The following is a 27,296-nucleotide window of genomic DNA, read 5'->3' as shown; positions in this document are numbered from 1 at the left end:
CAACTCTCTGATGCATAACAAGTGATTGCAAAAACCATGGCCTGTATCAGGCAGCCCTTAGTCTCCAGAGAGACACCATTGCTCTTGAGTACTTTAGAGAGGTCCCTAACAGCAGACTTTCCCATTGCAATACATTTTTTTTATTTCCTGCCTGCTGGTGCCAAGAGTGTTGACCGTGGAGCTGAGCAAACTGAAGCTGTGAACAATCTCAATCTCTTCGCCATCCATCCTGATGATGATGATGATGATGATGATGATTACATGACTTGCACCTGGATATTATCTCATGTCTTTATCTGTAATATGTGTCATTATTTTAATGAGTTTGAGCCAAATCAGCATATCAATTCAGGTCACTACTCTGAAACACAGTAACAGGAGCTAATCTATATAATTTCAAATGCACTATAATCTACTAGCCAGACAGTATGTAACTATGTAACTTTACAAGTGTGCAAGGAGTGATTATATTCCCTGTCTAGCATTTAGAGTTCTTACATGTTAAAATAGTCTATTAATATAACAAATATATGGCATGCCATCAAAAAATAAGACTGGATGCCATAACCTATTACTTTTTATTGAATTTAGTTCTATAATTTCTTGGGAAATGTTTTATATGCTTTTTTCTATGAAAAGGATATTTATGGAGCTAAAGGACCATTTAAAAGTTCCCACAGTAGTCTGAAGAAATAAATATACTACCAAGTAGATAATAAATGTATTTCTTATGAAAATTTATAATATGCTACATTCACTACTTGTGTCTAGCTAATTAGGAGCAACTATTGTCCAGAATATTGTCTTTATTAGACACCTTGTTTTAGTCCTGTTTATGAAGAAGTTGGTGCTTTGGAAATGCCATTCATTTCCTTGAACAATTTTCTCTTGACAAGTGGTTTTTTTGGTGCTTTGTATTAACGAAAGTAAACTAATCCTCCATTTGTTAAGACTGGTTCAATATTCTGTTTCTTTGGTAAGAGTTCCAGAGTCAAGCACCAAGGAAGACAGTATGTTTAATGTTCAATTATTAAGAAAGGAATTCTATAATATACGTCCAAAAGTAAATTATGCTTTTGAAAAGTAAAATATTATAAAAGCAAATAAACTAATATAGATCTATACACACACACACACACAGTGGCAGCTTTTTATCAGATATTAAATTTGTTGATAAACTGTGCCTATAATAACTGTTTGAACGTTTGTTCTTTGCTTTTAGTCTACATGTCTATCTCTCCTCACAGCGGCACTTTTCTTACTTTAATTTGTTCTCTGCAGACCAAACCAGTTCTGGAAATCCTACAACTATGGGTACAAATGTGAACATCTGTTCTTACAAAGAAGTTCCAATCTAATAAAATTAAGTGTCCTCACAGATAAGGCTGGGTCAAGGATCAGTTTACATTGTCTTAGGAAACGAGGTTTCAAAAGATCTTCTATGAGGCAGTTTGCACACCTAGTTTCAGAAGGAGCACATTCTCACAGAAGACTTCAGATCAGAGTTCATGGGGAAAAAGAAAACAAAATCCCACTACATTATGATCCACAATGGGGTACAAAAGGGCTTAACTAAATAAATACACTAACAATAAATTAATATATACTAACTGTGTTCACTCATTTTCAAAAAATAAAATTCTAATTAAAACTAAATTTTTCTTCAGGACATTATTTTCCTTTTCTTATTCAAAATGCAATCAAGCAATTAGAAAGTATAGGAGGTTGCCATGAACTGACTTATACATGTTCTGAAAATTTTTTTTCTTCAACAAAATGGTTCTCTATATTTTATAAAATCTTCTCTCTTTAAAAAAAGTAAAGTTAGATTTCAAGTAAATGAATGTTGTGCTGTTTTAAAGGAGGGATGGGTAGAACATTCAAGAATAACAGTTACTTTTACTTTGAAGGTTCTGTTTCAATAGAGCAGAAATTCTAATTTTGCAAGGAAGAACTAACTTTTCACCCCTCAAATTGCTATTTTAGAATGGTTTGATGGCCAGATGGTCTTCTCCCAAAGGCATCTGGACATGAACTGGCTGTGTGCTAAATGGACAACTGAACGGTTGTCAACCACCAAATAATCTACTCGCCAACTTATTTGAATGTAGGGGGCTCAGGAGCACTCAAGGGCAGGAAAACCCATTCCCATGCTCTTAAATGGTTGCTTCCTGATTACTGATTTAGCTGCCATGGTCTTGCCAGTTACTTCCTACACATCTGAAAGTTGGACAATATATAAGAGTTGCAGAAAAATAACTAATGCCTTGTAAGTGTAATGCTATGGAGGAGCCCATGGACTGCCCAAAGAACAAATGAGTCTGTCTCATATACTTTGGGCATATTGTCAGGAGAGATTTGTCCTTGGGGGAAAAAAACTTGGGATGGTACAGGGTCAGCAAAAGAGGAAGACCTCAGCAAGGTGGAGTGCCACAGTCAGCAAGATGCAGTGATTCCAACAATGGCCTGGAACAGAATAGAAATCCAAAGAATGGCTCTGGATAGGCAAAATTCAGATAAGCTGTTCCCAGGGTCATTATAAGTCACAGTCAACACAATGGCACTTAACAAAAACAACTATGTCATTATAGGGAACTCTGGTGGTGTTTAGTCTGCAGTGAGTTGCAAATCCAAAGCCCTCATATCTCCCAAGGTTCAAATCCTCCAGAGACTAATGGGCAGTCCTCCTCATTTTTACAGTCTCAGAAGCCCTAGGGAGGGTCACCGTGAGTTAAAAGTAACTTGGCAAATGTGAGCCTGACAGGCTTTTGTTCTTAATTTGCTTCCAGGAAAAGACCTTTATGATATGGCTATTATTGTAATGTGCCATTAAGTCAATTCTGACCTATAAGTAAGTACCCTATTGGACAGAGTAGAACTGCCCCATAGATTTTCTAATGTTGTCATCTTTAAGGTACCAGATTGTCACATCTTTCTTCCATGAAGCAGCTAGTGACTTTGAACTGCTGTCCTTTAAGCAGTTGAACACTTAACCACTGTATCACTAAGGTTCTTTGAAAAATATAAATTATATCACATAATTGTTAAAGAATAACACAAAAGCAAAGAGGAACTGAGGTTATTGTTACAACTGTTGTTTTTAAGATTATAGCTTTATAGGGGTTGAAACACTTCTGCTAGACACTTAACTTTCTTCCTTTAAAGCATTTTTTTGCTTTAGAACAGTGACTATTCTAAATTACTGTCAAACGCACTGTTGTTAATATAACCATAAATTCTCCTAGCTAAGCCTATGGGGTATGTCAATATGCCAGCCCAGAGGCAGCAGAAACCCAACTTAATGAGGAAACTAATGATTCACACACAATAAATTATATTTTTGCTTCAGGAATGTTTTTACAACTAGTTCATCTCTCAATGAAATAATTTTTTATATGAGACTAAAGTCCATACCACGCAATTTTTTAGCTACTCTACAATACATAGAATAATGCTGATGGATCTGAAACTGGATCATAAATCTAGGTCCCAAAGAATAATACAATAGAGACCAAAGTGTCTAAAAAGTCTTCGGGACAAAACTTAAAGAACAATATTATAATTTTTTTAAATTTTTTTTTTTACTAAAGCAACTTGGTAAAATCTTGCACTACAATCCAAAGGGCACACGGTTTGAATCCACCAGCTGCTCCAAAGGAGAAGGATGTGCATTCTCCTTCTGTTCAATTAACTGCTCTGAAAATCCACTGGAGGGTCAGCTATGGATCAGTTCTGACTCAGTGGTACACAACGCCACCATCACAAGGCAACTACAACCTATTCTGCTATTTAGCATAAAAACAGAACCCAAAAATCAAAAGTGGAACAGAAGTGAAAGGTTTCTTAATGGATAGGAAACAAGTTAAGTGACAATAAAGATGGTAGTCATCAAAATATTACTTAGTTCAGATGTTGTTGTTGTTGTTGCTGTTGTTCAGTGTTGTCAAGTCATAGATGACTTACAGTGACCCTATAAACCAAAGGCCTGAGCACGGTTTATAGAGTTTCCGGAGGCAAAGCCATTTCAGAAGTGGATGCCACTCCTGTTTCCAAGCTTGTTTTAATCGGGAAGCTCCAGCAAACACTGTCCACCATGAGTAACCATTATCACATTTGGCACATCAGTGTCACAGTGTTTAGCATCACAGTTACCACGAGTTACCTCTGTACAGCAATGCACAGACCAGAATGTTTGACGAGGGTGAGAAATCAATTTTTTTAAGACATTTTGAAATTCAGGTAGGATAGACTCAAGGTCAAATTTTAGTTCCTGTGGATTTGATTTAGCCTTCTTTAACTTTAGCATGAACTTGCATATGAGTAGTTGGTGGTCTGTTCCACAATCAGCACCTGGCTTAGTTTTCACAGCTGATATTGAGCTTCTCCAGTGATTTTTCCCACCTTTGTATTCTTATCATTAGATAAGAATCCAAACCAAATATTTCCCACATGTACCAGAAAATAAAGCTAATGAGTTCACCTACAAATTAAGCACTGTCATGTGTTCTCTTTTACAAAACTGAACAGGTTTCAGTAGAACGTCCAGATTAAGGTGGACTCAGAAGAAAGGCCTGGTGACCTGCTTTAGAAAATCGGTCAGGTGGTGACCATCCATCAGAGTTCCACCCACAAGCAGGTGTGGAGATGGTAAAGGATCGTGCAGTATTTCATCCAGTTGTGTGTGGGATTGCCATGAGTCAGAGGCTAATTCCACAGCAACTAAGAACACCAATATCCTTTCAAGAAAGGTTCAGTGAGAGGAGATCAGGCCCCAAGGAACAAAGAGCAGTGTCTAGAGATATTTTGTGTTGTCACAACTGAGAGGTGTAAGTAGCATCTAGTAAAGGCTAACATCCCTCCATGGTCAAGACAATTCAACAAAACTAAGAATCACACAGTCTCAAAATGTCAACAGTGACAATACTGTTCAGACCACCTGACTTGGTCTCTGTTCTCTGTAACCCGAGAGAGCCTAACCATGATCCTGAGGGTCTTTTTTTCACTAGAAAATATGCCTATAGAGTCCCAACCTAGATATAAGAGATCTTGCAAAGCTCCGTAAAAATAACTGCCATAGAAATCTTTAAAAATTATTTAAAAATAAATATTGCAATTGACCTAATGACTGACAGTGATAATTTACCCTGAGAAAAAATATCTGATGTGTCACAAGTTTCTGCAAACCACCAGAAAACCCATTTGATAATTTTGCAAGTTTTTTAGGAAAAAAAAACCAATTCAAATATCAACTTCTCTAATAACATATTGCTATTTTTAAAATCGTGAAAAGTAAATGAACCGGAATTATGAGTTCAAATACCAATTATCATTGTAATTTTAAACTCATTAAAGTTGAATAGAGCTGACTACAGACCATACTTCTGTAACTTTTAAATCTCAGCATTATTCTTGCATAAAAGCTCCGGTGCCTCCTTATTTCTTTAAATTCCATCCACAAGGCACAGGGTCTCACATTTTATAACCCATCCATTGTTGTTTAGCAGAGTCTAAGTCATTTTGATAATCCATCAAGTTCTCAAGGCTTTGTGAGAGGAAATCATCCACTTTTCTCCTTTAAAGTACCTAGTGGAGCCCAACTGCCTGCCTTTCAGTTGGCAGCTCTATATATTATGCAATATACTGGAGGTTGTTAACAATTTATCTTTATCTCTAGGATCCACAATCAACACTCTTAGCACCAGCATTCAGGAAATTAACAGATGAGTTGCTTTAGGAAAGTCAGCTGTAAAGGATGTCTCAAGAGTGTTAAAGAGCAATGGTATCAGTCTAGAGACTAAGGTGTTCCTGATCCAGGCCACAATATTTGCAATTACTTGTTATGCATCTAAGAGCTGAATAATGAATAAGGATGACAAAAGAACTGATGCCTTTCAGTTGTGGTGCTTGATAAAGGTACTGAATATATTGTGAACTGTCAAGAGAATAAATAAATCTGTCCTGGAAAGGGGAAAACAAAGTTGCTCCTTGAAGACAAAGATTGTGAAACTTTATCTCATATAATGTAGGCATTTGTCGGAAGGAGCAGTCCTTGGAGAAGGAAGGGCATCATGCTTGGAAGGGTAGAGAGATAGCACAAGAGAGGAAGACCATGGATAAGATGGATTGACTCAGTGACTGTTGCAAGGAGGTCAGGTATGTCAGAGACAGTGAGATTAGCTCAGTTTAGTACAGAGTTCAGAGCTATTGTTCATAGGGTCATTAGAAATCACAGTTGACTCAATGGTAGATAACAACAACAACAACATGCCAGATTAGCAGGAGCTCTGGTGGGTTAGTCCATAGAGTCACACTAACAACTCAAAGGTTGAACCTCTCTAGGGGATCAAATCCACCAGAAATGCATCTGCATTTACAAAGTGGGAAATCTGATGGACGGTCATCAGTTATTTGTCAGTTCTGACTTACTGGAAATTAGTAAATGAGTTTTCTTTTAAACCTTAGGGATAACAGAAAAAACAGTTATTGTTGTTAGATGCCTCTAGTCGATTACATCTCATAGCAACCCTGTGAGCCTTGCCCTATGCCGCACCATCTTCATGATCTCTTGCATGCTCGAGCTCACAGCAACCTATGTCAGTACATCTTGCCAAGGGTCAGCCTCTTTTTCTCAGCTCCTCCATCCATCCCAGCTGACTGGCCTTGTCCCAGGTCCGGCCCCACCTGAACTCAGGCTCAAAGGATGTGAGATGAAGTTTCATCATCCTTGCTGCTAAGGAGCACCCTGGTTGAATTTCTTCAAAGACAAATTCATTCGTTCTTCTTTTGGCAGTCTACGGGATATTAAGTATTCTTCTCCAACATCACTACCCAATGCATTGATTCTTCTTCTGTCATGTTTATTTACAGTCCAAATTTCAGATGCATAGAAAGTAACTGAAAAGACCTTGGCTTTGACCAGGTATACTTTGGCCTTTAAACAGACATCTCTGCTCTTTAGCACTCTGGAAAGTTCCTTGACAACAGATTTCCTCAATGCAACACATTTCTTGATTTCCTGACTGCTCTTATGAAGGGTGTTGATTCTGACTCCTCACTGCTGTTATTAGGTTCCCTCAAGTTAACTCCTACTCACATTGAGTCTCTCTATATATCATACCGAAACACTGCTAGATTCTTACTATCTTACCTTGAGGACATTCTTTTTTTTGCTGACCCTATACTAATGCGAAACCTATACTTGGACCAGGATGCAGTCATCAGAACAGAGCAAGGAAACATTGCATGGTTCAAAATTGGGAAGGGCGTACGCCAGGGATGCGTCCTGTCTCTATACCTTTTCAACCTGTATGCAGAACAGATTATCCGGGAGGCTGGGCTCTATGAGGAGAAATGTGGGGTCAGGATTGGTGGAAGATCTATCAACAATCTGTGTTATGCAGATGACACAACCCTGCTTGCTGACACTGAGGAGGACCTGAAGCGCTTGCTACAGACGGTCAAGGACTGCAGCCCACAATATAGATTGAGGCTCAATGTCAAGAAGACAAAGATTCTCACCACTGGACCAATTGGCAGCATCAGGATGGATGGTGAAGAGATTGAGATTGTTCAAAGCTTTAGTTTGCTTGGCTCCACAGTCAACACTCTCGGCACCAGTAGCCAGGAAATTAAAAAGTGCATTGCCACGGGAAAGTCTGCTGTTAGGGGCCTCTCCAAAGTACTGAAGAGCAATGGTGTCTCTCTGGAGACTAAGGTGCATCTGATACAGGCCATGGTCTTTGCTATCACTTGTTATGGATCAGAGAGTTGGACAGTGACCAAGAAGGATAGAAGGAGAATAGATGCCTTTGAACTGTGGTGCTGGAGAAGAGTATTGAGAGTACCATGGACTGCTAGGAAAACAAACAGATTCATCCTGGAAAGGGTTAAACCAGGTGGCTCCTTGCAGGCAAGCATTCTGAGGCTCCGTCTAACATACTTTGGACATGTTGGAAGGAGAGACCAGTCCTTAGAGAAGGACATCACGCTTGGTAGGGTGGAGGGACAGAGCAGGAGGGGAAGGCCCTCTATGAGGTGGATTGATTCAGTGACTGGGGTAATCAGCATGGGAGTGTCAGAGACAGTGCAATTGGCACAGGACAGAGCAGAGTTTAGGGTTGTACATAAAGTTACTATGAGTCACAAGCGATTCAACAGCACATAACAACAACAACATCAAACAATACCAAATATGTTATTTTTCTACAGAACTGACCCCTTCTGATAATAACGTCCAAAGCATGTGAGTCTCACCGTCCTTACTTCTAAGTAGCATTATGGATACACTTCTTCCAAGTTACATTTATTTGTTCTTTTGGTAGTCTGTAGTAGTAATATAAAAACATTTCATATTTCAAGTAGATTATCTCTTTTCTCTAGTAATATGAGACAGCCAAAACCCAGGCTGCTTCTGAATGATGGTAAATATTTCCTTACAAAAACTAACCAGTCCCATGTAGCTTCAACACATCGCTAAATATTTTATTACCTCCACCTCATTCTGCATGGGACACAATTGTATGGAAGAGTCCACTGAAAAGCCAAACTAGCTGATGAGTTCTCTTAAGTGAAACCCAAAGCCAAGAGTCTTCCAATCAGCTCTGAATCATGGAGATCCCATACGTGCCAGAAAATAACTGTGTTCCAAACAATTGTCAATTGCTAACTTTTTTTTTAAGTAGATGACCAAGTCTTTCTTTCAAGCTGCCTCTAGTGTCATATGCATCTGAATGTTTGTATACATCTGAAGGTCGGAACAATGGCATAACAGAAAAAGCTTGATGCTTTTGAACTGTGGTGTTGGAAAAGACTATGAATATCCTATGGCCTGTGAAAAGAACAAGTCTGATTTGGAGGAAATGCAATCAAAGTGTTCCTTTAAAGGTAAGGATGGTGAAACATCATCATCATCATCACCACACACACACACACACACACACACACACACACACTATGGGCAGGTTGTTGGGGAGAAGGTTTAGTCCTTGGAAAATGATACCATGCTTGGAAAGGTAGAGAATGCCAGCAAAAGAGAGGAGATGGGTTGACACAGTGACTGAATGGACTAGAATGTCATGAGAATGGCTCAGGGTAGGGCAAGGTTCAGATCTATTGTCCATAATGGTCTCTCTGAGTCGTAATCAACACCAAACAACAATACCTACCACAACTGCAGTGAACTACAACTTTCAACCTTTAGTTGCACCATCCAGAGGCTCATGGCAGCACCAATTCAAGAGGCAACCACACACTCATACCAGGATGAAGGTGCCCTAAGGAAAAGGTCCCTTAGACTCCAGTAACCAGCAGCCCATGAAATGAAGGGTTTTCTGCACCTGAGGAAAACAGTCTATATACCCTTGCAAAGAGAAGATATCAGATATTTGTGTAAATTATAGAACAAACACCATTTCAATTATGGTTCAAACTTTTAAATATATTAATAGAGTTGGCATAAACACAGTGTTTTGTTCTGTTACTAAATATACATAGAAAAATTAAAAGCATGAGGATGGAATTAATTTATTAACAAAGATTGATTTTCACATCACAATGTGGTCCTTTTCAAAATCTGTTACGATTAAAAGACAATCTTTACTTATTTTGAGGCATTTTGGCAGCATGGGTTATATGTTCTTCTGCTGACCAAAACCACCAGCTCTCCCATAGGAGAAAGATGGGTAGCCTCATCCCATAAAGACTCACAGTCTCGGAAATTTTATGGGAAATTTGCTCGACAGTAGTGAGTGGGTTAACTTAATTACATCTTATTTTTCTAGTTATTTTAAAATAGAAAATCACAAAGACTACTATTATTAGACAGGATTGTTCCCTGGAAGTACAAAATGGAGAGAAGACAATAATTGCCTGGGAATAATTTCCCCAAACCAAAGGGCAGGATCAGGAGCGCTTTCTGTAACTTTAATGCAACTATGCTCACTGGCAACACAAGAAACTGAGTCTTTCAAACTAGAAAACAAACTTTACAACTGAAAGGCCACTTATGGAAATCATGTTAGCAGTGCAGACAGAGCAATCAGCACTATCCTCCTATGTCAAGTACCTCAAGTGTACAAAGCCAGAACTAAAAGGAACTATGTCTTCAATGACTAATTTCAACAAAATTACCACTAAAATGTGAACAAAGAAGGTCAAGCAATAAACAATCATTACTATCACAATAATTGTTGTAGGTTTTTCTTTTTATTTCATACTTTGCAATTACTTGCTATGCATTAGAAAGCTGGGCAATGACTAGGGATGATAGAAGGAGAATTGATGCCTTTGAGCTGTGGTGCTGGAGAAGAGTATTGAATATACCATGAACTGCTAGAACAAACAGGTTCGTCCTAGAGATGGTAAGACCAGGCTGCTTCTTGAAGGCAAGGATTCTGAAGCTTTGTGTGACATAATTTGGACATGTTGCAAAGAGGGACCAGTCCTTGGAGAGGGAAGTCATGCTTGGGAGGATGGAGGGACAGTGCAGGAGGGGAAGACCCTCGATGAGATGGATTGATTCAGCGACTGGGGTAATCGGGATGGGTGTGTCGGAGACAGTGAGACTGGCACAGGATAGAGCAGGGTTTAGGGCTGTTGTACATAGGGTCGCTGTGAGTTGCGTGACTCAACAGCACCTAACAACAATACTTAAAGAATTTTTTTTTCTTGCATAGTTGCTTTAGGAATGTAGGGGGAAATGTTTGCTGCAATGAAAAACTATGGTTTACCTAAAACATTCTTTTCAATGATCTGATTCTGAGTCTTTAGGGAGTTATTTCAAGGTCTGTGAATTGTAGGTGACTGATACCAACAAAACCAAAACCACTGCCTTCTCCTGGACCTTACAAGACAAACTGGAAATGCCTGATATGGCTTCCAAGGCTATAAATCTTTATAGAAGCAAACGACTTCCTCTTCCTCTCAAGACTGAACCACTGTCCTGTTTGTTAGCAGTCAAGCCTACACACTGCACCACTAGGGCTCTTTGATGACTCTTATGTGTAGTCATGCAAATTCTATCCCATGGAGTACAACTAACCTCCCTTCATCACTGGGACAAAGGCCAGTTTTACCCCCACAGCAATCTCTGCAGCACACAGCATACAGCAATTTGAATATTCCTAAACTATAACTCTGTCTTTGAACTGTCCCCTGAAATAACAATCACATTTTAACAATTTCTTCCTGAATAAGTTCAATAAAATCCTTAACAAATGTTCCTTTTGTATCTGCATGAAAGCTACGATCTTACTGTTTTTGCACATTACATTTTAACAGTAATCTGAAATACTCATGAGGATAGCTACCATTCAGAATAGGCCTACAAGCTTTAGAAGCTGGAGATAATGCAATACCAGATGAACAAATTAGAAGCCAGCAGTAACTCAGATGATCAAAGAAATGGAGGCAAAATAGAATTTATGTGTATGCTAAACAAGGGGTTCCATGATAGAATCCTTGCCTTCCATGCTGGAGACTGGGGAGCTCTGGTGGCCTTGTGATAAGGAACTTTGTTACAATCCTGAAGGCCTATGGTTCAAATCTACAAGCTGCTCCATGGGAAAAAGTTTGGGGATCTCTTCCCATGTGATTAGCTTCTTCTAAAAAAACCTGCTGGAAAGTCAGCAATGGGTCAGTTCCAGATTGATGGTACACAACAATAACAGCAATGCTGGACACCAGGGTTCAAGGAAAGTATGCCTCATACATGTCAAGGGAGGCATATGCATTGCAAAGCTGCCAAACAACTTTTAGCAGAGCTTCCAGACTAAGATAAACTAGAAGGAAAGGCTTGGGGATCTACTTGAAAATCAGCCAATGAAAACTCTATGGATCGCAATGGTCCCTGATCTACACCTGGTCACAGGAATGATGAAAGACCAAGGCAGAGTTTCACTCCATTGAATTGATAGCAATTAATGACAACAGAGAAGGGGGGTGGGGAGCAGAGGAAAAGGAGAGCGGTCTGACCAGAATGCAGCTGCTTTCCAGGCGTATAGGAGATTCTGCTTTTGCAACTACCTGGACACAAGGCTGCATTTCCAAGACAACCTTGTCCACTGTGGTCACCAACAACAGACTGGATTAGGACAGCGTTTGCTCAGTTGAGAGCCTAAAAGAACATCTTTGACCTGTCAGTGAGTTAGCTCTGTTTGCTGTATTTCTCTTGTTTTTCCTGAGTTCTTTTCATGAGCATTTCTAATCCCAACACATCCTACAACTGTGAAAACTGTGGTGATGTTCAAAATAATAGTGAGACATGGCACAGGAGACAAAAGTAAAGAGTTGTGAAAAAATTGTAAGTGGGGCAAAAAAAAGTGTGGATGATACACATGTGCAGGGGACAAACTTGACTCATTAGAAAATCCCTCTGTCGGGGGATTTCTCCTTGAGGACTGATGATGGAAACAAGCATTCTCTATGCAAACAGATGAAGATTTAAAAGAATCTCACGTATCATGGGCTTACACTTAGAAAGTGAAAGTATGCCCCAGAACTCTCAAGTCAAGGGCACGTTTTACCATAAAAACAATCTTTTTCAATATTTGAAAAACAGTAACTTAAATTTCGTCACCACCATATAACATTCCTTACAGACATTGATTGCAGAAACAAACCAATATTCAGGAGGGTTATTCCTTAGAAGTAGCTGACATTTAGAGCTTTAAATAACTTTGCATGGAAGGAAGCTATATACAAGAGCTTAAAAGTCCTGGTTTCTTAACAGATGTAATTTCTCAATACTAGAGTTTGTCTTTTATTAAAAATTTCCAGATACCATAACATGTTTAGTAGTTCTAAGCTACATGGTTGGGCTTATGGCATCAACTCTGGAAAGCTGCAGATACATCTGGAGGGCTTGGGGAGCAAACTTAGGGGATTTAGTTAATTTGGTTTAATGTCTTTTCCATAGTTAATAAAAGCTGTGGTTGGAATATGTTGCTGTTGTTGATTACTGTCGAGTCAAGCATGACTCCATATAGTTAGTATATGTTATTTTTCCAGTCTTTACTATTTGGTTGTCCTTCTTATCTTTGCATAAGTAGTAGTTTAAAAGAGAAAGGTGGCTTTCTTTTCAAGATTTTCTGGAGGTCCATAGTTTGAGACTGAGTATTAAAGAAAAAATGAACTGCTCACCAAAATTCAAAAACACACACAGATGCTTTGTCATTCAGTAAAAAAGAGAGAGAGTTTCAATGAAATGGACTGCCAGTGATTGCAACAATGGTAATGGGATGAAACGCAGCAATCGTTATTAAGAAGACCAGGCAGTGTGGTGCTTTCTTGTTACGTATGATCTCAGTAAGTCATAACCAACTCACAACACCTAACATCACCACCAAAAAAATAACTGAAGTTGCTGAAGTTAATCAAGCTACTATTCACAACTAGCCAGTTGAATATTTAATAGAATTGGTGATGGCATTAGACATTCAATTTCAATGGTAGATTCACATTTCCTTTTGCACTTCTTGTAACAGTATAATTGTACCTAGATTTACACCTTCTCTGTGTAAATCCATTGTTGTTGTTATGTGTTGTTGAGTCGTAGCTGACTCAAAGTGACCCTATAAACAAAAGACCTGAACACTTGTGTGACTTTCATCCTTTCTCCAAGTTCATAGGATTTCTGGAGGAAAGCTATTTCAGAAGTGGAGGCCACTCCTGCTTCCGAGCTTGTTTTAATCCGGAAGTGCTGCTAAACTCTGTCTACCATGGGTAACCACTAACGCATTTGACACATCAGTGTCAGAGTGTTCAGCATCACAGCAACCACGAGTTACCTCTGTACAGCAAATGGACAGACCAGTGCTATACCACTTAGAAGAATGTTTGACCAAAAACAATTAAAACCAAGCCTAAGGGTGGCAGATTAAAATCGCCCAACTTTGACTTGGTAGCATCACTTTCTGTCCACTAGGTCAACTGAGATCTCTCTGTGTTGTTGTTGTTATTAAGTGCTGTCGAGTCATAGACGACTCATAGTGACCCTATGAACAAAAGACTTGAACACGTGTATAACTTTACTAACTAAAATATCATTTCTGGAGATTTCTTCCTCTTATTAAACATTTATGCACAATTTATACGCTCTCATTGAACTATTGATTCATATATTCTCACTGAACAGTTCAAGACATAAAAAAACACCATCAGTTTTATATACAGCCAAGAATCTATTCAAGAAGAAAGTCCCAAAGATTTTACTGCATCTTGAATAACAATTTCTTGCAAGATAGACTTTCTATAAGTAATATAAGTTAAGGAGACATTTTTTTCATATACTACTCAAAACAGTATTAGCAAGTAATCAAAAAATTACTACTTCAGACATTTTTTCTAAAGCAACTATTGCTGTATAATTGGTGATAAATCCACAAATCAATACCTGGAATTAAAGCACAAGCAAAAATACAGGGGAAGTAAGTTTAGGGCTGGGGGTATTTGTCATATAAAACAAGATGAAGGCTGTAACTTGAAAGTTAAAAAATAAGTGACTTTAAGAAAATGAATAAGATGAGATGTTAATTTTTCGATGAAAACACTAAGATCAGTTACACAGTGCACTTACCCAGTTTTCCTGAACTAGTACTGGTATTCCATCTCATTCTTTGATGCGATATTGTAACACATTAAAGAGACAATATTATTTTGAAGTCATTTCTGAAATCTATTTATTTTAATGATCATTATCTTTCCATCATTTTTAAATGCTTCTAGTTAAAGAATTGCAGAGATATGCTCTGCTTTTCTAAGTATGTGATACTTAAAGACACGAAACCTTGGATCACACTGGAGACTCGACTTCTAATGATTATCTAACAAGATCCTATAGAGCCCTAATGTTCCGTGAAGATGACTGGGGGCTATCTTTAGGGAAGGGTATACCAGAAAGAAGGAGGACAGAGGACATTGGCTTTCATCTCTTCCCCTTGGCTGATTGGCCGAGGTCAGAGTGGTAAAAATTGTGTCTGATAGCATATACCAGTTTTTTTATAAGAATTCATTTTAAAAAGAATATTTCGCTTCCTTAAGAAGTATAGGGGGGGAAGAAAAACGAAAAAAAAAAAAGTATTGGAAAACTCTTGAAATAATTGATCTCCAGAATTTGTATTAGTTTTACTATCTAACAAGGAGCTCTGGTGTTAAAGTGTTTTATGTGTTTAGTTCTGAAAAGGACCAAGCAGTTCAAAACCATGAACATAGTCCTCAGGAGAAAGATGAAGTTGTAGTCTTCTCCCATAAAGATTCACAGCTTCAGAAGCCTAATGGAGGATCTTCGTGCATCAGAATGGACTCAACAGCACTGGGCTTGGTTTGTGGTTTAGATTTACTACTCTATGACTAACACTATGAGCTTGAACACAGCAGAGGTCATGAGGGCAATGCAGGGCAGTGCAAAGTTGCAATCAGTCACTCATTAGGACACTATGAGTCACAGTGGCAACTAACAACAACATGACTCACAAAACGAAGATGCTTCAAATGTATGAGATAACTCAAACTCAACTCATTGCCATTAGTAATCAACTCACAGCTATCCTCCTGCATGTTTTCCAAGGCTAGACATCACATGGGAGGGGATTGGCTATCTTTCTGTCTTGGAGCACCTGGTAGATTCAAACTGCCTGCTTTTGGGTTGGCAATGTAACTCCTCACCCACGAGGCTTCCTAATAATTCACGATGAAAGTTCTTCAACCAAGTCAAATTGATATATCTTCATTATAATATGAAGTTGATAGCAAAACTTCTACAGAGAATTCTATGGAAAGCCCTATGCAGATATAAACTATTAACTCCTTAAGAAGAAGTTCATAATTGACACTGGAAGAACTGAACTCACAGCATACACTCTCAGAAAATTAAATAGAAATGTCTTCTAAAATTATTTACAAGCTGGCATCTCCCAGGATCTGCCTAGAAGGGTCATTTGACCCTTGACTCACTTAACCCACTTGATCTCAACTAGGTTGATAACAATTCTCAAGAAGGAAGTTAGTTAAGAAGCCTGCTTCCACTCAAACTTAATAAGTGCCGACTCTGTGCCTTAATTCTGTCAAGGAAAAATGATCTTGAATACTCCAGAGTTCACTTAGGAGCTCTAGAACAACAGCATTTCTGGCAAAATAAAGCGAAAGAGTTGGATTTTGCGTATGATTTGTGGAAGTCAGTTTATTTTACAATCATATTATATGTATCTGAAAAATGACCAACCATATTCTAAATCCAAGACTACAAATAGGAGTTTAATAATAAAAAGATAATAGAACCAATTTCTTTTTAATAGCTCCCAAAAAGGCCCTAAGATATACGAATGTTAAGATATGTGTGAGTTCTTCTCCTATGTTGACTATAAAGGATCAAAAAATAAACTTGGCCTTATAATGACTTGAAGGAGAATCTCCTGTAAGATTTTTTTTCTGTCCCTTTAACTATTACAAGACTGAAGGAGGATGTCTATGGATAGTTTAATGGAGATTTCTCCTTGTTCCTTAACTGATGCCCAGAATTAGGTTATAACGGGAACTCTTTGGTAAGAATTGGTAAGGAGTTGCACTGAAAACCCAAAAGCATGTGGTTCAAATCCACCAGTGCTCCATGGGCTGCCTCCATCTTCTACATGCAATTTACAGAGGGTTGGCTATGAGTCAGTTCCAATTCAGGTGCATGTAACAAGAATGACAATACCAGGCTTTGTAAGTATAATGGTAAAGAGATTAGAGGATATGAGCAACTCTTCATGCCACTTCTACTCTCCCTACATATGAAATCTTTGACAAAGATGAAATGATGGCAAAATGATTCCAAGTGAGTCTGAGAAACAGGAGCATGTAATACCAAATTCTCAACTTGTAAATTCCATTCTGTTCATATAACCTGAAACTCACATAGCCTCAATTCATATCTGTAAATTTATCTACTATCTACTAAACATTGTAACTAATAAAAATGGGACATTTACTAGGTTCTTTGAAATCTATTAAAACTAATGGAATGCACTCTTTTTTAAACATAGGTAGAAGAAACTTTGTTTCCTCCACATGCCTTTTCCATTGCAAACATATGTCAGAAGAGAAAAGTCTTAAAGGTTTTTAATTGGGAAAGAGTTGGGAGAAGAGTGCTACGATTCAGCTCTGTTCCTCCTCCTTGTGGACACAAAGGGAAAATGCCTGCCGTTTGATGGCATCTCCTCAGAAAATCTTACAGAAAACATCAGTCCTTTGAAGGAATATACAACACCAATGAAAAGGGCTCCATTTTAATGTGTCCATGATTTCTACTTCTGTATCTTATTCTTTTGAATTCCATGCTTTTAAAAGTTAACTTTTTAAAAATAATAGCTTTTAAACTGCAAGCCTACTGAATGAATTCCAAGCACAACAGTACCTATCCATGTCTAAGAACATTTTTAATCAACGCAAGGGTTAAAAAGGTATCAAATATGGTACTTTCACCACTGTGTGTAACATTACTTCTATGTGGATGGAGCACCGTCAGGTTGAGCGGTCACATGGTCTGCAGCCAGACTGACTCATTGTTTTCACATTCTCTGCTTCTATCAAACCAACATCTAATATTTACAAAGTGGGAGGATGGATGCAAAGCCCCTCCCCTTTTTCCCCCCCTTTGGATTTCCATTCATTCATTATTGCACTTTTGTCCCTACCTACCCCTCCCCCACAGTTCGCTCTTCTCAAAGGCCTTTTTAATGTTTGCTTTTGGGTGGTTTCCACTCAAGATAACATGACTTGATGTCCTTTTGATAAGTGTTTAGTGAACTTGCCACTGTAGCAGGGAATACACTGTGGGCTCCAAAACATTCCTGAGTTTGGCATGATTCCCACCAGCTCTCCATTTACCAAATCCAGTACATGAATGTATGCCCCCTTCATTCCTTGACCTAATTTTCACATTCAAATTTTTTTCAATTTTTTTTTACTAAATGCCATATATTTTATTTTGCACAATTACAAACCCATCAGAAGCACAGGAGTTTAATTACAGCCCTGAGAGATGACACAATCTTCAGATGAGCTAGCAAGAATTAAGCCCTATGGAGAACTTACGTCATTCTCTTATATAGTGTCTAGATCTTGGGAGGCAGGAACAGAATCAGTAGGGAAAGAAAGAGTACTTGAAGAATTGACTTTCTAAAAACTTAAACAAAAGAGATGTTAAAATACATAAATGCTACGCCAAGAGGCAATTTGTTCCTTGATCCTTGGATGACAGGGCATTTTGCTAAATGTCACTATTAGACCCACTAAATTGTTACACCCAATGTTCGTTAGGACTGAAAAAATTTCACATGAATGCTTTTAGGCACTCACATGTCACATTTTACTGTCTAGCCTTACAAGAGGAGGGGAAGGAATGCCTCCTATTCACATTTAAATAACATTTATAGCATTTTTCATTTGTTTCCTTTCTGCAAACTGTTGGCAACTATTCTTCATTGTACATAACTGAGCATCTACACCATCTACACATTATTCTTCTCTCACTGAAAGCATTCTTTCCATTCACTGTGTGGCTGGTTGTGGGGGGAGAGGAAGTATGCCATTGAGTAAAAAACTATGTTAGTAGGACATACAAATTTTATACAATAAAGTAAAATTTATATTATACAAGGTAATTTAAAGGGGTTTTTTTCTATTTCATGGGAAAGAAGAACTTTAAAACAATAACGAGCATTTAGTTCTACCCAAAATGTGAAGTTCTAATACAGATAGTCACCAGAAGCTGTATCACTAACATGTATCAGAGGCACTTTTTATATGACTATAATTATTCTTATTTTACATATAATAATTTTCAAAAATCTGAAGAGTGCAAGGGGATCTTAGAAGTTATCTAGCACATCTTTTTCATCTCAAGCTAGCTCTCTAAGCAGATGATTGGTACTTCTCTGTTTAAATGAGTGAGTACACCGTACCTAAGTCCAGCAGTACTGTCCAGTACTACCAGACAGGAAGTTCTTATCATTCCAAATTTGCTATTTTCAGGAGAAAAACAGAATAGTAAATCATTGCTATCCCATATACAACATCCCTTTATAGATTGTTTCAAATTGAAGTATCAAAGTAGCAGGCATCAACATGTATCTTGACACAAATTCTTAAAAACTCCAAAAGTTAGATGAAGCTGCACAGATTTGTTTTTATACATTGCTGTTGCTTTTCTTTTTAATCAAAAGGTTATTTTTCTCCTATTGTGAGTTTCTAAAAGATTTTTTTGTTATGTGCCATCAAGTCTCCCACAATTCACAGCGACCCTATATACAATAGCTCTGAAGCCTGTCCTATCCCAAGCCAGTGTCACTGACTCTGACCCTACTGCCCAGTTACCATGTCAATCCATTGCATCAGGGGATCTTCCTCTCTTGCACTGTTATATTTGTATTTTTCTAGAGAAAAGGAAAACATAGCTCAATATTTACAGCATGGGAGAAATTAGTCATATACATGTTCCAAAACATGTATCACTCTTACAAAGGAATGTCATTTTTAAATCACTGTGTGTCATTCCATTGAAAGGTAAGCTCCATAAGACAGCTACCAAATCTGTTTTAGGAGCTCTGGTGGTCTGGTGGCAAGAAGTTGGCCTGAGATCCCAAAGGCACGCAGTTCGAGGCCACCAGCTACTCCTCAGGAGAGGGATGGACAATCTCCTCCCATGCAATTAACTGCCTCTGAAAACTCACCAGAAGGTCAGCTATGGGTCGGTTCCAACTCTATGATACACAACAACATCACAGTATTGAACATACAGAAACCCTTTGTTCACATTTAAAGAACTCACAATCACTCTTCAAAATCATTCTAGTCCAATATTAGTATTTTGGGGGATACTAAAATAGAGTACGTGCATCATTCTCAGGATTAGTTTGTCCCAGAACACATAAATTGTTTATCTGGCCACCACACCACAGCAATTCCAATACCAAATACACTGCAGACGAATAAAGTACATACATACTTGGGATCTGCCTTTTGGTTGTCTCTCTGGTTCCAAGTGTGTTTTATCAGTTGGCTGATGGAAGCTCTCTCATAAACATCACTGCTTTATCTAGACTGTATATCATTCTCCAAAACTAGAACCCAAAAACACTATCTCATAGCCATACCAAAAAGCCAAAGAATATAGACGGATAGATGCTTCTGAACTGTGGTATTGGTGAAGAATACTAATTAATATGGACTGACAAAAAGAAAAAAAAATAAACAAATCTGTCTTAGGAAAAGAACAATAAGAACACTCCTTAAAGCAAAGATTGTGAAATTTCCTCTCACATACTTTTCCAGGCTTTGGAAAAGGATGGCCCTGAAGAAGAAAAATTGACAATGTAGCAGTGGTTTATGTACAGTGAAGATGATGAGGACAGAGTTAGCGCACATAATTTTTACAAATCAGAATTGACATGAAGGCACCTAACATCAGCAATATGGTGTCCATGTTTTACAGAGATTAAAATACAGATGTCAGTCAGTTTCCATGGCTTAGTAGTAAGGAATTGCACTGCCAGTGCAAAGGCACATGGTTTGAATCCACTAACTGCATTGTGGGAGAAAGTGGAGCAATCTCCTCTCACGTGATTCACTGCCTCTGAAAACCCACTGGAGAGTCAGCTGTGAGTCAGTTCCAACTCAGTGTTACGTAACACCACAAAGTACTGCTACATCACACATTTGGCAAGTAGAGGCTCAATTGATCGTTGCTGTTATTTTATCGTGGGTTACTTTAGTGCAAATATTAATTCATTTAAACAAAAAATAAATAAATAAAGTTTCCCCTGACTGTATCAAACAAGTCAACGTGTCTATGTGGGTGATGAAGATGGTCTAAAGCTAGATAGCAGTGATGATTGTTCAACTCTAGAAATTGGTTCCCCGAAAAAAAAAATCATTGAACTGTACGCTTAAAATAAGTGAAATGTGTAAACTGTGTGTCACTAAAACTTGTTAAAAATAAATGTGAAAGACAAATAGATAATTTTTTAAACATCTTTTATGGAAACTATAAAGATACTGCTAGTAGCTGTATACTCCTATAAACCCAAGTCAGTCATGATTTACCTAAAAGATGTAAAGGTGGAGGGTTTTCTTTATTCTGAAATGAAAAAGAGAAGTATTTAAAAGAATAAAAATTATTTAGGACACCAATATAAATGAGAAAGCCAAACAAAGACTAGGTATCATAGAAGGAGAATTGATGCATTTGAGCTGTGGTGCTGGAGAAAAGTACTGAATGTAACATGGACTGTTAAGAAAACAAACAGATTTCATCCTAGAGAGGGTGAAATCAGGCTGCTCCTTGGAGACAAGGATTCTGAAGCTTCGTCTGACATACTTTGGGTATGTTGCAAGGAGGGACCAGTCCTTGGAGAGGGACATTTTACTTGGGCGGGTGGAGGGACAGCACAAGAGAGGAAGATCCTTGATGAGATGGATTGATTCAGTGACTGGGTATAATGGGGATAGGTATGTCAGGAACAATAAGATTGGACAGAATAGAGCAGGGTTTAGGGCTGTTGTACATAGAGTCACTATGAGTTGAAAGCAACTCAACAACACATAACAACAACAACAACAATATAAATATCTAGAGAAGAATGTAATACCAAGAGATACTGACTAGTTTATCTGCATAAATTATCTACAGATAAATTTGCTTAATTAACCATAATAGTCTCCTTCAAAGTCTGCCATTAACAAGCCACAGTTATGTATCATCTCCACATCTTCATTACCTCATCCCACCTATATCGCATCTCCATGGGCCAGATTCAACATGAATAGCACACAGTATAGTAAAAGGAATAGTAATTGAATGAACAACTACTAATTCACTATATAGCTGTTATTATCACTCTGCAAGGAAAGTACTGTTAGACAATTTTTAATAAATGAGAAAACTGAAGCATAAAGTTCACTAGTTTAACCAAAGTTCACGCAGTTAGTTAGCAACAAACCAAAATTTCAATCCAGGACTGTCTAATCCAAAATCAAAACCATATACTCATTTGCTAGTCTTCACTAGACATTGGATGTCTAATTCTGTCACAGGGGACAAGAGTTCTGACCTTGGGCTTACTCAAAGCTTGGAAATAGGCATGCCTGGAAAGACAGAGGGTTAGAGCAAGAGAGGAAGATACTCAACAAGATAGCCTGGCACAGAAAAAAATGGATTGACAAGTTTCTCTCCTTCTTCACGACAATCATGAAAAGTGCTGTTATGTGCTGTTAGGTCGACTACAATTCGTAGTGTTCCTGTGAACAATAAATCTATATCTTGTCCTAGAGTGCGCCATCCTCCCTTTCTCTGATATCCTACATCACCCACATGGATTCAAGTACATCAAAGATGGTGGGGCTGATACAGGATACAACAAGTTTTAGATTTGTCATTTACAGAGTCACTGTGAGGTGTGGTCAACAGTACCTTACAACACTCCCCCCCCCATTAATTGTTTTGAATATTAAAGGAGAGAATGAATATTCACAGTTGTTATAGGTATTAAATGAAAGAGGTAGCACCATCCCTTACAATCCTCCCTTCTTTCTCTCTCTCTCACCTGCCCTCCCCATCTGAACTAACTCATAACTGATCATGCATCACATTTTCTGAGATTGTAAATCACACAAGAGGAAATTACTCATCTTTCTACTTTGGAGTAGCTGGTGGATTTGAACTCCTTTCCCCTTATGCCATCTCTTACAATTGCATTTTTTCATCTCTTTTCTACAAAAGGTCATTCCTGTATATTGTTTAAAATGTATAAATGATACAGTTGTAGCCTATCTGGATCAACATCTCTGGAGCTGAGTTTCACCACACATGTAAAGAGAACACAAACAATACAACATCTCTCCTTTTCTGTCAGGCTTTGGCTCTGTGGTTGAGACTGTCAACAAGAGTGTCAACTTCAAGGGGTGGGCATCTGTCCACAGGAACTGAGCTGAGGTCACAGGCTTAACTTACTCTGCTCTACAAACAGATGTCTGGGTGACAACTCTTAGTCACTGCAAACTGGAGTCAGAGGCAAACCAGGTGGGAAGCTCTGTATCTCCTTTATAATCCCCTTAGCCAGCTCATTCATTCCAGAAAAGGGGGGGGGAAAAACAACAAACCAAAAATACCTCACTGGATAAAATTCAAATGAGTTGATTTTCCTGGGGATACTACTTTCAACCTAATGCCATTAATTTGATGATGATTTATTCCACAAGCAGTAGGGGATATTTATAAAACAGTGATTGTGGGGGTTTTTAGCAAGAAATCAGTTTGATTCTATGTGCTAGAATATATATGTGCACCTTCAAATGTGCACCTTTCAAGTAACCTTGGGGGGGAAAAATGATGTAATGTGGAGCTCTAGTGGTAGCAAGGGTGTAAAGCAACCTTTGGTAAGAGTCCACAAAAAAGACAAGGAAATCCCCACTTAGTTGGCATGTAAGATAAAATGGGTTTTAAATGGACTTTCTAAGATAAATTCTAAACTTAATAACTTTCCTTTTTTATTTGTTTTTAGATCACAAATAGACTTCAACAACTATCGTATCGTTAAGTATCATGAAGCATTAACACTATATAAAACGGAGCTCAGTGCTGTCATAGTCACCTTTTTACTCTTCACTAAATCCACTAAGCCTTCCACTAATTAAATACAAGTTATTTCTCAAACAGATAACAAAACTTGTGTGTACAGAAAATGCTAGGCTGTTAATTAAGTGATCAGTGGAGTTCTACCTGGACTATCCTGAGGTTCTGGATAATCCCACCAGGCCAAGGTGGCTATTGAGAGTTAATTCCTATGTTAGAAAATTACCTTCCTTGAGTTTCAGTCTTCTGAGGTTTTCTCAAATTTAAATAAACTAAGAAGGAAATCTAAAAAAAAAATCAAATATTAACTCTATATGTGCCTATTACCTATATAGACCTATACATTTCTTCTCAAATGGCTTCATTTTAAATATATAGTTGTATTTTTCTTAACAAAGGAGTAGAACATAAACAGTAAATATTTTCATGACATACAGTCTGAAGTTAATATTAAAGATTTCTAAATATGGCGTCTGGTTTAGCTATGCGAAAACAAATTATCATCAGATGGAGGGGGGAAACTCAGAATAAGAAAAATTAAAGAAATTAATCTTTTTATCTATAGAGACCTATGTCTAAGTACGTAATTTTAGATAGTTTCTGAGTATTAAAGGAGACGCCTTTTTCATTAAGTCAAATCTACTAGATATCTTGTGAGATCAATATTCCAAAGCTTTCTAAATTGTTAGGAAGTCTACAGAATACTACAGATCTTCAGAGGTCTGTGAATGAAGACTGAATGCTTCCAAGTGATTAGGTTTTTATACATTGATGTTTCCTCTCCATCCTTCTAACAAGCTGTCAGTAATGTAGTTTTCTAAAGTTCTCTGTATATGTAAATATATCTGAATGTATATACTTTCATAGATAGACATAGATAAAAGATTTTCTGAGAAGTTACTGAGAACACAATAGTTTATAGTAAAATGTGAAGACCAAGATAAATAACAAATTTTGAACTCTTTATCATTAGCTATAGAATAGCAGAGTGCACCTTTTGAAAGGAAACAGAAACAAAACAGCAGAGGAGGAAGTAAAGATGGCCCACCAGCGTGATCATATGCCAATGGGAAGGGTATGTATATCTGTTCTAGTACATTAGCCACCAGAGAATTCCAAATCTAACATGTTCTCCAGTCCTTTTCACCACAGACATTAAAATACTATAATAAAATTGGAAAATATTTTTTTAATCTGTGAATCTAAGAACATCATCTCTACATCATCTTGCCCGTATTTTCCTTGATTATTATCTCTGTCTCCTTTGCTTTCCCATATGACCTTGGTATGCTGCTTAAAATAATATCTGGGGCTTTATGTGCCATTCTTTTGACAGAGACATGCTGGTTTTATTAAAGTAATGCAGGTCTGCATTCTTTCTTTACTATTATTACAGGTAGATTTGACAGACACAGGACCTTTGTTCTAAAATGTTCTGCTACAGAGGAAACCTTGTTAAATAGCTCTCTTTTACCTGCTGGGCAGTTGCACTCGGAGGGTGCCTCTCTTGCGATTCTTATTTTAGCCATGTGCTCATAGGATTTCTGCAGGAAAAGAAGAGACATTGATAATCATCAGTAGCACTGTAGAGAAATGCACTCTCGGGAGGATCTCAGTCATATTCTGATTTACCTACAATCCTTGGCCTGCATAACTAATCTTTACATATGTTCTTGGACTTTAGTCAAAATGTAACAGTATCCAAGAAACCCTAAAAAAAGAAAATGACCATTAACAAGGTACCAACACTGCAGGACTTGTGTAACATCTTTCTTCAGTCTCCAGCTCCGATTACTCTCCCCACAACTCAAGCTAACTGCAAAAACCTGTTGCAGTCTGTGTGAGCTTTTTCGAGGTAAGGCTTTTTAACAATCAATATTTTCTAGAAGAAGAGCAACTTGTATCATGATGTGCTGTAATTACTGCCAAGCAGCTATTCTGTTGAAAAAGTAAGTTCTAAAGAAACTCTTAACTCTAAAGTATTCCTGGTTTTGATAAATACTTCCAATACCAATGGTTCTACATTCATAAATACCTGGCATGATATTCCTGGGCAAACTTTTTTTTTCTTTTCAGACATTTAGTATGAAAACATTTAGTGTGTGAAAACAGTAGATTTAAATCCTATGTAGAGGTATTTTTCTATAAAGAGTGATTAACCTTGACTACGCTCCTAGGTATTACATGGTGTGAAGAAGATACACATTATCTCTCTCAAGAACATTCTGTAGGTACCACTAGAAAAAAAATCACGGGGCTCCAGCAAACTTACATTTACAACACGCCAGCCCGTCATTCAGACCACCCTTTTAGATCTCCAAATGTTTACCATGCAAACATGAAGGAAGATGATAGTGATAACATCAGATGTACCTATACGCATATATCTGACAATGAGCGTAGAATGTCACCCAACACATACACACCCCAACTCCCACACCAAGTAAGGCACAGTATGAGGCTGACCACAGAATCGGAATCACGCCTTTGCAAGACGTTATGCACCAGCAAAATGCCCAGCCTTTCACACCTGAGCCAGAAGTCCCTCCACTTTCTCTTGCACCATTGCCTTAAGTTGATCCAATGAATCAGGCAGCAGATGAAAGGAAGGGTCTCCTTTGGCAGATTCAAGAGCAGCGATCCTCGCCTGGAGATCCTTGGTTTTCACCCCCAGGTACAGACAGGACATCAAGGCCACCACTGACAGGAGAGCCGCCAAGGTAGCGCATGGGGGCCAGGGCCAGGCACAGCGTAGGGGAGCGGTGTTTGTGTCCTGGGAGCTGGGCTCACGGCCCCCTCCTTTCGCTGCATGCTTCTTCACTAGCATCGTGGCAGGGTTGGCTGCCTAGGCTTCGCCTCCTGCCTTCGACCACCTCCAGTAATGTTAAAAGAAAGGAGGACTGTTTCTCCAAAGTTCAGTCCCTGGAGCTGCACTAGTTGGCGAGTCAGTGCTCCGGCGCGGGGATGGACCTCTGCTTTCCTCAGCGCTGAGACAATCAGGCGTAGACCATCCTTTGCTTTCTTCCCTCCTCCCAGTTGCGAGTGGAAAGCACCCTCCGTCGGGCACTAGGTGGCAATGGGGTGAAAAGCGAAATGCAACCCACCCAATCGGCCCTCCTGCTCCCCCAGAGGACAGACACCTCTTCCAAGAGCGGCTGCGCTGGGACGAGGGGCTCCGGGCGAGGCGCAGAGAGGGGCCGCCGCTGGCTCCCCCTCGCCACGGACCACCGGACTTGTTGCGCCTCTGATAATAGTCCTTATTTCTAGCTATTAGGTGTTTTCCGCACGACGACCTATTTCCCACCTTGATTCATTTAAAAAGTAAAAAAAAAAAAAAAAGGCTGAGCGAGACCTCCAGAGCGCAGGGCAAAAGGGGCAGCCAAGGGGGAAGGAGAGAGGAAAGGAAATAAAACAAGAAGCAAATGCGAGTCGCGAGGCTTCCCGAAGTGTCTCGGCAGCCCCGCGTGTGTGAGCCTTAAATACCCTTCGGGATGCTCGTGTGTGTGTGTGAGTGTGTGCGCGCGCGCCCCGAGAGCGACGTCCCTCCCCCGACCCCCTCCCGGCGCCCGGCGTCCCGCCGCTCTGGCTGCAGGGCGCCCCCTTCCCAGAGCCGACGCAGAAGCCCGCCTCATTAGCATAATGTATTCACCTTCGCCCAGGCCGCGGGCGGCCCGCTAGACCCCCGAGGGGG

The 27,296-nt window shown here is 38.8% G+C and overlaps 1 protein-coding gene across 1 annotated transcript in view; it reads right to left on the bottom strand.

Moving 5' to 3' along the window:
• The window catches only part of COL25A1 (collagen, type XXV, alpha 1), a 701,437-nt gene extending 674,949 nt beyond the window's left edge, over positions 1-26,488 (bottom strand). The window contains exons 1-2 of the mRNA XM_006881095.1: positions 26,136-26,488; positions 25,080-25,149 (exon numbers count right to left, since the gene is read on the bottom strand). Coding sequence (XP_006881157.1) covers positions 25,080-25,149; positions 26,136-26,432 — 367 coding nt within the window. The 5' untranslated portion in view covers positions 26,433-26,488. The remainder of the gene's footprint in view (positions 1-25,079; positions 25,150-26,135) is intronic.
• Between the last annotated feature and the right edge of the window lie 808 nt (positions 26,489-27,296).

This window comes from Elephantulus edwardii, unplaced genomic scaffold, assembly GCF_000299155.1.
Source record: "Elephantulus edwardii isolate Elephantulus edwardi_28Jun2011 unplaced genomic scaffold, EleEdw1.0 scaffold00012, whole genome shotgun sequence".
NCBI classification, from domain to species: domain Eukaryota; kingdom Metazoa; phylum Chordata; class Mammalia; order Macroscelidea; family Macroscelididae; genus Elephantulus; species Elephantulus edwardii.
This window is presented reverse-complemented; position numbering and strand designations above follow the sequence as displayed.